This window comes from Dermacentor silvarum, chromosome 3, assembly GCF_013339745.2.
Source record: "Dermacentor silvarum isolate Dsil-2018 chromosome 3, BIME_Dsil_1.4, whole genome shotgun sequence".
In the NCBI taxonomy this organism is placed as follows: domain Eukaryota; kingdom Metazoa; phylum Arthropoda; class Arachnida; order Ixodida; family Ixodidae; genus Dermacentor; species Dermacentor silvarum.
The window spans coordinates 79,717,025-79,730,833 of record NC_051156.1 but is presented as its reverse complement, the minus strand read 5'-3'; the positions used below and the strand labels follow the sequence as shown (position 1 = coordinate 79,730,833).

Below are 13,809 nucleotides of genomic sequence, written 5' to 3'. Positions count from 1 at the left end.
GCGTAAAGTCGCCACTCTTGTGGGTTTCTGCCATCTGTCCTATATTTATAGGTTGTTGGTTTTTTTTAGCGTGGCAGCGTGATTGCATTGAGATCTATGCTCGTGCAGGACATTTAACTGTTGATTGTAGTGGCAGCTCTTCTGACTGTGAACATGAGCCAGGCTCGGACTTGTAAGAGGACAGCTTGTCATCCGAGGAAGGAAGAGAAAACTTCGACCGCGTCAGAATCTGACCCTGACAAGCCGGTGCCATTGCAGAAGCGTGCGCCAAAAATAGGAGTGTGAGGACCATTCCAGGAGTGCATTTACTATCATTCGCTTCATTTTCTTTTCCTTCTACATAACCAAAAATATACCGTTGTGTCCGTTGTGTCACCTCCAAGAAAACCCAACACTAAAAAGGTTGATAGGTTCACTGCGATGTAGGTCACAGTGGTTACTTCGCTTCCACAGTTAAGCGGGGCTTTTCTGCAGGATGCAAGCGATGTCTTTGCTAGAAACCATACTGAGGGAGAAAATTCTTGTTGCTTCTGATTTGACATGTCAGGGTGTCATCACTCTGGAGAAAGCTTTGAAGATGCATAACTCCCTGGTCACCCAACAACAGGGTACGACAGGAATATGACAGATGACCCAGGTTGGGTTAGGTTAGAAATTCGGACATCAGAAAATACTTCTAGAGTGAACATGTTACAAGGGATTTCGATGTTTCTATCTGAAGCACCTTTTTTGTATCGTGCATGTGTTTTCCATTACATTAATTAAAGGATTACTGACAAATCTTCAACTTTATTAATTTTATTTTTTGTGTTTCAATAAATGTAGGTCCTCGACCTTAATTTTTTAAGCCGTAGAGAAAAATGCTGGCAAGCCTCGGAGGGCCCTGAATACTACAGCCAACGACCAAGACACGCATCATAATTCGGATGCCTTTGCTGCACCACCACGTAACTCAGAGCCAATGTACAAATGCATCTGAGATTTTGGACACTGAAACCCGTCATTGGCCAAGTTTTTGGCCGTTTTGCAGGTACTAAACAGCAATTAAAGGGGCCCTGAACCACTTTTATTGAAGTGGAGAAAGGCATTTGAAGTTAAAATAGGCTATTTCAGAAATACTTTGCCGCAAGAAGTACTTCAATACGTTCAGTAGAAGCGGAGATATTGGCAATCAAACACAGCTTTTGCGGTGCTTCCGCTCCTTCTTCAATGCCTTGTGCTGCTAAGGCATGGCAGAGCGGGGCGTGCCCACAAGGCACCGCCTTCTAAATGTCACTGTGGCGCGCAGTTCAAATTTGACTTTGGATTTTAACGTAGATGCCAGTACTCACGATTACGACGCCTTCAACGCGAGCCGCAGTGTGCTTAGCCAGTGGATTCGTGGCGGCACCCTGTGGCGGCCATGGTATCTACGCTCCATAGCAGACCACAGCTACATGCAACTGTAGTGCGTATGCACAGCGTTTGCTTTATGCACGGCAGGGCTTGAGTGCGTGGCTGTGCTCAAATGCTCCAGTCTGAGCATGCTAAGTGGTACGGACTGGCTTGACCGACGATGCGCATTTTTTCAAACGCTATCAAATTGGCGGCATTGCGTAGCACGTGAAATGTAGGAAAAAAAGGACAGAGTAAAGAGCTCTAACTTCCAACTTATCTATATTGATTGCAGGGCAATCGTGGGTACGTGTTAAAAAAGTGATCTGACTTATCAACCATGCAGTGGCTCTGGGTATCCCCTTTTTTTCTGTGTTCTTTTTGTTTGCTGCGCATATAAATCATGCTCATCTGCAAATAAAGATCAGTTGGAAGTTAGCACCTCTTTGGTCTTCTCTCTTTTTTTTTCCTACATTTCGCGTGCTATGCAATACCGCCATTGTGAACCACGACCAACTCACCCAAGCTTCTTCCATAATAGGCTATCAAATAGTCTGCGAAGGTGTCTAACCAGAAGCTGCCAGGAGTGAGTGCACGCCCACAAGTGTGCGTGTGGTCTGACCAGGCGATCTTCTTGATTGACGTCAGCTATTGGCCAATAGCAGCCACGTTTTCCGGACGCTTTATGACGAAATAAAGTGTCCAGAAAAGAGTGAGGAAGGCAGCTTCTGTTGAAAAGAGAGCGTACGAGAGAAAGATGACTTCGCGCTCCGCTTGCGAGCTCCACGTGTCGCACACGACTGTAAAACTTGGCTGAAATGTTCACAGCAGCATACGCTATCACCGGACAGTGTTTTTTCACCAAGCCTGAGGGATGGTTTAGGACCACTTTAATGGAAGCCACTATCGCCACCATTTTGGTTATCTTGCAGTCTCAAGCGAGTGCTCTTGCACGCCAATCTGCTGGCAGCCGTAGTAGTCATTTTGTGCTGTTGTTAGGCCTAGCTGCTTCAACGTTCGCTATCAAGCTTCCTGCGGTTTGGTACCATTTTTTTCATTTAAAGGATTCACCGCTGTCGGCAATCGCGCCGACTCTGCCTTTGTCTTCCTCGCCGATGGCAACGAAGCACGAAAAGCACGGCAAGAGTCTAAAGTGTTGCATAATGCCAGTTCCCGAAAGTCAGTTCTGTCGTGGCGTCATGACACAGAATGTGGTCTCATAAGAACGGGACATTATGATGCTCTGACAATTGCTCCGGCTGACACTTGCTCCGACTTGCACAGGTCGCTTCCTATGCTGCTAATCATTGTGAGGGCCAATGTAGCAGCATGGCAGACACCAAGCAAGCCGGAGTAAGCATCAAAACCTGTCAATCTCCAGCTCCCACATGACCTAATATGGGACATTGCCACATAGCTCATGTTCCATATGGTAGTCGCACAAGTGCATTATTTTGAACATAGTCTCGTCACCTGAAATGCCCCATTCAGGAACTATAAACTTGGGTTGTGCCTTTTTCGCAAGCTAATCAGGAAAATTGTTTTACATTTTCTTTTGTGTCTGAAGATATTTCACAATGACATATCTGATCCTGCTAGAAAGGTAGAAAGGAGCTGTGTATTGTGCGAATAATCTGAAAATTCTGGGTTGGAATATCAATATGCATACCTTAAAACGCAATACTTCCAGTGTACTAATTCATATATGAATGATGTATTCAAAATGTCTGCTGCCAAGGTCCTTTCTCAAGCTGGCTGGAACAGCAGCTTTTTTTTTTTTTTTTTTGCGCTTGTCGTGTCATTTGTAAATTTTTTTTTTTTTTTAAGAACCAATGCTGAAATAAATGAATGAATGTTTGTGTAGTGCATTATTAGATACATTGTGATGCACACATTTTGAGTAAGAAAGGGCTTCTGAAACATGACCGCTCATTCTTTGGCTTGCCCATGACAGTGTCGTCGACTTGCTGAACTTGTTTGAGTGTACCGTGAAGAACTTGAGGGAGGAAGTCGTGGTGGCCCTGCGTGCATTTGACCCAGCCAATCCATACTGGCTCGTGAGTTCTTCTGTTTCCTACACAAGCACGCAAGTATAAAGCTGCACCAGTATCTTGAGCAATTGTAACAATATCTCGCATAGTAAACTCGCCAGCTCGCTTCAAACTAACTCTAGTAGAGATTTCCTTTCATAATTAATGGGTGAACGTTATTCACAAAGTGGGTATTTAAACTCCTTGCTTCTAAAGAAACTAATGTTTGAAACTGAAGTTAGGCATATTTATACTTGGTTGTGCCAGCACAATGTAGGGCTGGACAATTGCGGATCAATTATATTTCAGTGCCGCAGAGAAAAAAGAAAAAAAAAAGTTGGAACAGTGTCATTGCTTTCCCGCTTGTTCCTCACTCTAAAAAAATTTTTCAATGAACAAAAATCTGAAAGCTCAGAATTCACTTCGATAGTTACATTTCCTAGAAATTTTAACCGCAAGGAGATCCTCTTATAGAGTAGTGTGTAACAAGCTTTGTCCTATTTGGCCACTGTGCCCGCAAATGTGGGTGGTGGTGGTAAAATCTTTAATTCCTCAACAGAAAATTATTTATGAGATTACATGTGGGAAGTCTTGATGGCTTCGTGAGGTAGCTGTCAGACCGTGTGTCACGGCGACTTCTAAAGCCCAGCTCACGGCCCGCAGTTGAACCGCAGGTTCCGAGCTGGTCACCGCGGCCTCCCACTGCTCTCGGTTGGGTAGCTGCCATTCAGCTCTAGGTTTGAGCTCAGGGCACTCGTGGAAGATGTGTGCTAAATCGGCTTTGTCGGCCTCGCATAGCATTGTCACGGTCTCAGGGTGGTAAACACGACGCAAGGAGCATTTGGGTTAGGAAAAGCCTTTATGGGGCATGAGCATAAGGAAAATAGAAATATTAAGAAAGCACGCATTATCAACCCAATATCCAAACCCTAACATACGACAAACTATATACAAAGCTGGTTAATTGGAAATATTATCTTAAGTCCTCGCACACAACGTATTAAGCAGTTCAAAATATTTACGTGAAGTCCCTCGACATGGCCACGTCACGTCGTCGTCGCTGCTTCCGGCGACACGTTGTTGGGCCCACTGATGTGTCGTAGAGTCGGCTTCGCTGAGTCCGACGTTTGGCCCACGGTTGAGCTGGTTCGGGGTCAGGACGGTGGGGTGACCGAGGCGCCTGGATCGCCCGGCCAACTCCGCTTGCCTGCGGATAGTAGCCACAGGGAATCCAGGAAGCGGCGCCGTCAGCCTGTAGCTGCGGCTTCCGGTGGGGCATTCGCTCAGCTCGGGGATCGTGGCCGCGGCAGCTGAAACACAGCTTCCATTGGGTTGCCGCCGTCTCTGCGATCCACCCATCCTGTCCGACCTCCAGCTCCTTCTGCCTGCTTTCGTCCCAGAGCGTAGCTGGGTTGCTCTCTTTGGCTACGTGTCCCTTCTCCCATTGGCCACGTAGCTGCGCGTGCACTTTTGCGCTTCTTCTGCTTTCATATTGTATTCCTTTTATTCAGACGCTCTTATTTTCTAACTTCTTTTTTCTTTATTTCTGCCACCTACTCCTCGTGTCTTCTTGTTCTTTTCTTATCTTCTGCTTTTTCTTCTTCTTTCTTTCTTCCTTTATTGACTCATGACATATGCCCACCTTCAAGAGTTTTTCCATATGAAAAACTGCTTCTTTGTTCTTGTATTGGATGTTTCCATCGTCTTCATATGTCAGTCCAACATTAACACTTGATGTCTTCCACCATTTTTGTCATTTGCACCACTGGGTACCTTCCCCACACACCACTTCACTTTTTCATTGCACGGTACACATCGTCGAGTTCACTATTGCACACAAAAAAGTCATTGTCCAATACTCCTAAACCCCAACACTGCTGAAGTAAACTGTTATAACACTTGTCATGCTATGTACTATGAAGTTCTACTAATAAAATCTGCTCCAACATTTTCTCTTCCCTTGATGTATTCTACATGGAAGCTATATTCTTGAAGCGCAAGGCTCCATCTCATCACTCTGGAATTAGTCAACTTTGTTTTGTTTAAGAACTCAAGGGGTTGGTGATCTGTCTGCGCCCTAAAATGTTTTCCATACAGGTATATGTGAAACCGTTTGACTGCCCATACAAGAGCTAAACATTCTTTTTCCACAGTCAAGTAGTGCCTTTCCCTTTCGAGCAATCGTTTGCTTGCATAGAATACCGGATGTAATACATTGTCGTTTGCTTGCAGCAACACCGCCCCAAGCGCTTTCTCTGATGCATCTGTGCGCAAAACACACTCGCTTTCCAAGTTGGGCGCCAACAGAATGGGAGGATTGGCCGTGTGCTGCTTGAGTGTTTCAAATTCGTCCTCTTGTGCTTTAGTCCATTTCACTGTATTGCTTGCACCTTTCTTTGTTAATTCCACCAAAGGATCAGCTATCTCCGCATAATGTGGAATGAAGTCCCATAAAATCCCGTTAATCCCAGAAAAGACTGTACTTCTTTCTTGTTCTTCGGTGGGCTTGCTTCTTGAATCTTCTCTAGTGTTTCCTCTTTCGTCGAAATGCATCCCATGCCTAACTTGTGTCCCAAAAATGACACCGCGTGAAAACCAAATTCACACTTCGTTGGCTTGATGGTCAGCTTGGCTTCCTGTAACCTATAAGTTAAGCACATGAAACAACAGCGAATAAATCATAGTAGAAAAAAGAGAAATAAAATCAACCAAATACGCAGCAATTCCTTGTGCGACGTAAGAACAAACAAACAAACAGAAACCAACAGTACAATTGAAAGCAAATTTTCCACCGTGCACACTTTCGTACACGAAATGAAAACACTAAGAACATGGCAAATAGTAAATTACCTCAGTCTATATTATCATTCAACCAAGGTCGAAGGAACTTCTTAAGGTCTTTTAATCCGGTAATGCTCGGGAGGGTGCGTATTTTATTGAAGTAATAAGGAACGTAGTAGATGCGGGTTCTTTTGCCATAAGCGGTGAAGATGCAGGGTATGACATAATTTTCCGAATGACGGAGAGGCCGTACTTTAATGTTGCAGATTTTGAAGGAGCTGTGAAAGAAATGCTTGTATAATATGTCAAAGATAAATTGCTTGTGTACAGGTAACATGTCAAAATGTTCCATGATGGCTCTGGCTGACTTATCCAGGTGCTCTTCCCAAGTGTCTTTCACCACCAAAATATCATCAATATAGTGTTCCACATTTTTCAGACCGTGAAGTACTCTTCTCATGAGTTTCGTAAATACTGCAGCAGCTGTCTTTAGTCCAAATGGCATGTACTTGAATTGAAATAGCCCATTTGTGCTTGAAAAAGCTGTCTTTTCTTTGGATGTCTTCTCCATGGGTATTTGCCAGTACCCCTTTGCTAAATCAAGTTTTCAAAATAACTTTTTTCTAGCCACCTTTGCAAAAACAATGTCCACTCTTGGTAGTGGCTCAGAATCACACACTAGTACGCTGTTTAAGCTCCTGATGTCTACACAAAGCCTATTAGAGCCATCTGGTTTCTTCACAACGACCAGAGGTGCGTTGTAAGCTGATGTAGACCTCTCAATGATGTCTTGACGTAACATCTCGTCAACTTCCTTCTCGATAGACTTGAACCACAAGCGGCAATGGGTATTGATTGACGTACACTGTTGTGTCCGTGGTGTATTCTAACTTGCACTCAATCACATTTGTTCTTCCCGAGAGGGCTGAGAGTAACTTCTCATACTTTTGCAATTATGATTTTAACACTGCTGCTTCTTCTCCATCCAGACCTGGATTAATGACTGCTTTTTCTAGCCCCATGGTTTTCTTGTAGTTGTAGGTGTGTACTTCCAAGTCATCTTTCTCTTCTGTGACTACCATGTTGACAACTTCAGATTCTTGCGAATTATGTCTCTCTTCACATTTCTTTAACTTGTTGATGTGAAATACTTTTTTAGAATCGTTCACCAAGAGCTCGTAATCCATCTCGTTTCTTTTCTGGGTTACCTCAAATGGTCCCTTCCACTGCATCAACAGTTTGTTTCCATCACTGGGTAGAAGGATAAGTGCTTTGTCTCCTGGATTGAGTCGTCTCGTCACCGCCTTCTTGTTGTAATAGGTTTTATAGCGTTCTTTGGCTTCCTCCAAACTGCGATGTGCTAACTTGCACGTTTCTTTCAGCTTCTCTCGAAGTTCCAACATGTAGGTGTATGGGGATCCTTTTGACTTCAGTGTCGAGTCCTTCATTTGCCCATACCTCCTTGAGGATAGTTAACGGACCTCTAACCGTGCGTCCGTACAACATCTCGAACGGTGAAAAATTGAGACTTGCTTGTGGCACTTCTCTGTATGCAAACAATAATGCTGGTAGGTAACTGTCCCAATTCGTAGGTCTTTCTTGACACATCTTCTTTATCATGTTCTTCAGTGTGCCAATCAATCTTTCTACAAGGCCATTCGCCATAGGAGGATACAGAATTGTGAGCAGCTGCTTTATCGAGAGCAACCTGTTGAACTCCTTCATTAGGTCAGATGTGAAGTTGGATCCCCAGTCACTAAGAATTTCTCGGGGAAGACCATACCGAGAGAACATCTCTATTAGAGCCTCGGCAACCTGAATTGAATCTATGCCTTTTAAGGCGATGGCTTCTGGATATCTTGCCGCCATATCGACCATCGTGAGAACATAGCAGTTTCCTTTTGCTGATACCGGCTTTATTGGTCCTACGATGTCTATCGCTACTCTCTGAAATGGCATGTCAATGCTTGGCATATTCCCAAGTGGAACTCAGCTGACTCGTCCTTTTGGTATCGTCCGCTGGCAAATGTCACAGGATTTTACATATCGCTTTACTTCGCTTTGTAGTCCTGGCCAGAAAAATTCTTCTGTGATGCTCGCCACCGTTCTTTTTATGCCTTGGTGCCCGGCCATGATGCTGTCGTGTCCCAAATTCAAGACTGTCCCTCGTAGTGATTTAGGAATCACCAACTGCATCACTTCTCTGCCCGAGGTAAACTTGCATCTTCTGTACAACAATCTATTTTTCTTCTAGAATTCAAAAATAGTTCTTCCTCTTTTATTTGTAGTTGACTCTCCTTCCTTCTCAAAGCAGGCTTGTAGTGAATCATCCTTTCTTTGCATTTCTGCAAATTCTGTTGGCGTGACCGCAAGTACTTCGGTTGTAGGTACCTTCAGGGCTCTTAATGTTCGCTGCGTACTTGATCTTGTAGCTATCGCCGACGACACTGCTGGACTATCCTCCGTAGTCTTAATTTTTTGTGTCGCCGTGTTAGGATCGTGCTCCTGCTGTTTTCTTTCGCTTTTGCTTTTCCAGTGTCGGTGCAGCTGCTGCTCTTCCACTTGATATCAGGGTCACCCACGCTTCTTACCCCTGGTAGATTGCCCAATATTAAATCATATAGCGGCTTATCTACACACTTCACTATCAGCCATCCAGAGTAGAAACTTGAATTCTGGCCTCAGGTAAATACCTAACCATGATGTTGACCATGATAACCGCCGCTGTTTCTTCTGTTCTTGCTCCCAAATCAAACTCCGTCTCACCAAGGCCGTGTTGGTCCCACTATCTCGAAGAACCGAGACTCGTATTCCGTTGATCTCTCCATCAACTACAGGAAGGCCCAGTGATAGTCTTGTCTTCTCGAGCGCGTACTTGTTGTCCGAGATCATGGTTTTCGACGTATCCTGGGTATCCTTGGTTGATTCTTGCGATGATGCTGCCTTTCCACCATTTATGGAAACCACGCCTGCTGCCTTTTCTCGGTTCTGTAGTCTGCAGTCTTCCGTGCGGTGTCCTCATCTCTTGCAGTGCTGACAGATGATATGCGCCTGTGGTCGGTTCCCTCCTACACGACAATCTACTGCACGATGACCGACTCGGTTGTACAGGAAACATCTAAGTACCTTAGGTACCGCAGCTTGTCTAACTTGGGTTACAACATCGTCTCTTTTACGAGTTTCTTCTTCGTTTTTACCTACATTCCTCAAGCCTTGCGCTTCTAGAAATTGGTCAGCAGATTCAGCAAAGTCATTTAGATGTTTCAGTGAACGTTCTTTAAGAAAAACATTCAGTTTTGGGCTACAACAAGTCAAGAACTGCTCAATCACAATACGCTCCCTGACTCCTTCGTACGTCTTTTCTCTGTTTGCCATTTCCATCCATCTATCCAAATAATTTGTTAAACGCAAGCAAACTGTTTACCAGTCTCTGATTGCTCTGGTTTACTATTCCGGAATTTCTCACGGAATCCTTCTGCAGTTAGCCTGAATCTCTGCAGTACTGCTTTCTTGACTTTGTCGTAGTCCATTGACTCAGAAGCTGGCATTCTTCCGAACACGTTCAACGCTTCTCCAACTAAACACAAACTAAGCGTTGTCGCCCACTCAGATCGCTTCCATTCTTGTCCTAAAGCAATCCTTTCAAAACGATGCAGATAAGCATCAAGGTCATCTCGCTTATCGTCAAATGGAGCCATTAACTTTCGTGGACAAATTGTCTTCGTTCTTTGCGGCTCCATTTCCGAAGAAACCGACAATCTGTCCGCGTTATCTCTTCCAATAGACACATCGGCCAAACGCAACTTCAACAACAAAATTTCTTTTTCCGCCTCGCGTGCTTCTCGAGCTTCTTTTTGTGCTCGATCAAAAAGGCTAAGCGATTCTTCGCGGTTAAGTCCCAGAGAACTGGCTACCCCCAACAGCTTCTCATAATCCATGTTCCTGCGATGTGGGAGACCGAGTATTCAGGAAATAAATCCAGGCAAGCTCGCCAAAATTTTGTCACGGTCTCAGGGTGGTAAACACGACGCAAGAAGCATTTGGGTTAGGAAAAACCTTTATGGGGCATGAGCATAAGGAAAATACAAATATTAAGAAAGCACGCATTATCAACCCAATATCCAAACCCTAACATACAACAAACTATATACAAAGCTGGTTAATTGCAAATATTATCTTAAGTCCTCGTACACAACGTATTAAGCAGTTCAAAATATTTGCATGAAGTCCCTCGACATGGCCACGTCACATCGTCGTCACTACTTCCGGCGACACGTTGTTGGGCTCGCTGATGTGTCGTTAGAGTCGGCTTCGCTGAGTCCGACGTTCGGCCCATGGTTGAGCTGGTTCGGGGGTCAGGACGGTGGGGTGACCGAGGCACCTGGATCGCCCGGCCAACTCCACTTGCCTGCAGATCGTAGCCACAGGGAATCCGGGAAGCGGCGCCATCAGCCTGTAGCTGCGGCTTCCGGTGGGGCATTCGCTCAGCTCGCGGATCGTGGCTGCGGCAGCTGAAGCACAGCTTCCATTGGGTTGCCGCCGTCTCTGCGATCCACCCATCCTGTCCGGCCTCCAGCTCCTTCTGCCTACTTTCGTCCCAGAGCGTAGCTGGGTTGCTCTCTTCGGCTACGTGTCCCTTCTCCCATAGGCCACGTAGCTGCGCGTGCACTTTTGCGCTTCTTCTTCTGCTTGTGGTGTCTCACACATGCTCTTGGGACAAAGTAACGACAACACAGTAGTGCAAACAATCAAAAGGGCATTTATTGCACCTTTCATACACTAATACACACTAGCCGAATTACTACCAATAGAACATTCACATGGGCGCGCGACAAATCAAGGAAGTCCGACCCACCGCAACCGGATAGCGAGCGAATATGTTCGCCCCATGCTATGACACCATCGCCTAGTCGTTCACGTGTACGGTCACGCGAACGGTGGCGCGTTCGAACGATCCGTGTTCGTCCATACCGGTGCCCTGCTCCGAGCCACGCGAGACGTCTTGCGAAGCGTGGATCGGCGCAAGCGCGGGACGTCCGCGTCGCTCACCGATCCCAACCCAAAGAGCGAGCGCCTTCGACCTTTTTCTCCCAAGTCACCCCGCCGTTCGGTGGCGTTAGCATCGCGACACTCGCGCCATCTCTCGCAACGCGCCGCAACCACTACGACCACCGCCAGCACTTAGCCACGCGGTGAAGCCGGACTACAGGAGACATGTGGGGAAAACAACATCAGGGGACGCGTGAGAGTTGTGCATCCCCACATGCTTTCTATTGTATTCCTTTTATTCAGACGCTCTTACTAACTTCCTTTTTTCTTTATTTCTGCCACCAACTCCTCGTGTCTTCTTGTTCTTTTCTTCTGCTTCTTTTTTCTTCTTTCTTTCTTCCTTTATTGACTCATGACAAGCATACATTCGGGGGAGTGTATCCCTGGGTAGACTATGGATAGTTTGTATGGGTTGGGGAAGGTGTGTGTTTGGAGTTGCCTCCACGTTGCCTGCTGGTTTTTGGTTAAGGATTTGTCAGGGGGTGGGTATTCGAGTCTTTCGTTTTTATAGTATTGCGTAATATCGTGGTAGGTTATCATGTGCCCTTTTGCTCCTCGCAGGATCAGTTGGCTCACTGCCTGGTTGACGAGTCCTTCGGCGAAATTGTGAGCCGCTTCGTTCCCGGGATGGGACGAGTGCACAGGGATCCAGATGATTTTGATCTGGCGGGGCATGAAATGTGTTTTCTTTAGGATTTGTAGCGCCGGTTCGTGGATTCTGCCTTTGGCAAAATTACGCACTGCCGTCTTGGAGTCGCAGAAAATTATTTTGGCTGCGGTATTTGTGATAGCTATTGCTATCGCGACTTCTTCCAAAAATGGTGAGCGCAGTGATTGGTTTGAGGTCGTTTCCTACCACCCCTGCAGAGAAAGCATCGTGTTCTCCGAGTTTGACTACGTCTACGTAGACCACCTCCTCGTTGTTTACGTAGTGTTTCTGGAGTGCTTTGGCCCGGGCCTGTCTCTGTTTGCTGTGATACTCCGGGTGCATGTTCTTTGGGATTGGGTCGACTCTGAGGCGACTGAAGATGTCTCTGGGTATGGGCTCGACGTTTGTTTGAGTGCTCTCGTACGGGATGTTTAGTTTCCTTAGGATGTGTCTTCCCGCAGGTGTCTTGGTTAATCTTTCGTATTGGGCTGTTCTTTGTGCTTCAACTAGTTCGTCGAGGAGCGTGTTGTGGATGCCCATTTTCAGGAGTCTCTCCGTGGATGTGTATCTCGGCAGGTGGAGCGCCGCCGTGTAGGTTTGTCTTATGAGGCAGTTTACCTTTTCCTTCTCCGCTTTATACAGGTTGAGGATATGGGAGGGAGTACACGAAACGGCTGAGGCCGAAAGCCTGGATTAGACGCCTAAGATCTGCTTCCTTCAGCCCAAAGTGTTTGTTGGCGATGCGTCGGATCAAACGGTTGGTTTGGTTCACGCATGCCATAAGTTTGTTGATAGTCACTGTGTTTTTGCCATTGCTTTGTAGGTGCATATCTAGTATCCGGATCGTTTGTACCTCGGGAACTAGGGTGTTGTCCACGTATATTTCTATCAGGACTAAAGTTTTTGTGTGGCCTCGTGGATTGTCTCATGACGAGAAGTTCGATTTTTGCGGGGAGCACGATAATCCTATCTTTCTGGCGTGTTCTGAGACTATATCTGCTCCAGTTTGCAGTAGGTGCTCGATCTCTCCGTCGTTTCCCTTGGTTACCCAGACTGTAATATCGTCTGCGTATAGGGAGTGCGATAGGTTTGGTATTCCTTCGAGCAGCTGTGCCATGTGTATGAGCGTGACATTGAAAAGGAGGGGTGGGAGTACCGATCCTTGCGGTGTTCCCCTGTTTCCCAGTGTGAAGGGGTCGGATGTGAGCGACCCGAAGCGTATCTCTGCCGTCCTAGCAGATAGGAAGGCTTTGACGTAGGTCTGGGTTCGCTTGCCTACTCCTAGATTTGAAAATGCTTCCGTGATAGCCTCATGCTTGACTTTGTCGAATGCTTTGGTTAAATCCAGAGCTAGGATTGCTTTGGATCATTTGCTGTGAATCGGATTGATGACCTCCTCTGATAGTCGAGCATGAGGTCTTGTGTGGAGAGGTGTTGTCTAAAGCCCAACATTATGCTGGGGAAGAGTTCGTGTTTGTCCATGTGTTCTTGCAGGCGATCTAGAATCACGTGTTCTAGCAATTTGCCCAGGCATGACGTGAGGGAGATAGGTTTCAAATTTTGTATTTGTAGACTTCCCTGATTTCGGTATGAAGGTTATCTTTGCGTGTTTCCACGCTGCCGGCCGCTTGCCTTTTTCCCAGCATTGGTTAAAGAGTTTTGTGATAGCATTGATTGATTCCTCATCCAGGTTTCTCAAAGTTCTGTTTGTGATTCCATCCGCTCCCGGGGCAGAGGATGTGCGAAGTTTGTGTAGCGCCGCCCTCACTTCTGCAGTCGTTATTTCCTCGTCCATTCCAGGATTCGGAGGCCCTTTGTACTCGGGAAGCGTTTCCTTGTCGGAGGTATCTAAATATCTGCTCCTGAGTTCGTCGTCTTGAAGGGGGTGTTCGTGTATAATGCGGCCGATGTTCCTGTTGTGTGCCG

General features: G+C 46.1%; 1 protein-coding gene across 1 annotated transcript in view; it reads left to right on the top strand.

The window, feature by feature from the left end:
- LOC119445540 (uncharacterized) overlaps window positions 1–13,809 on the top strand; it is a 130,391-nt gene that overhangs the window by 114,389 nt on the left and 2,193 nt on the right. Inside the window, exons 14-16 of the mRNA XM_049664628.1 lie at window positions 3,329–3,464; window positions 11,796–11,905; window positions 12,102–12,272. Of these exons, the coding sequence (XP_049520585.1) occupies window positions 3,329–3,464; window positions 11,796–11,905; window positions 12,102–12,272 (417 nt within the window). The remainder of the gene's footprint in view (window positions 1–3,328; window positions 3,465–11,795; window positions 11,906–12,101; window positions 12,273–13,809) is intronic.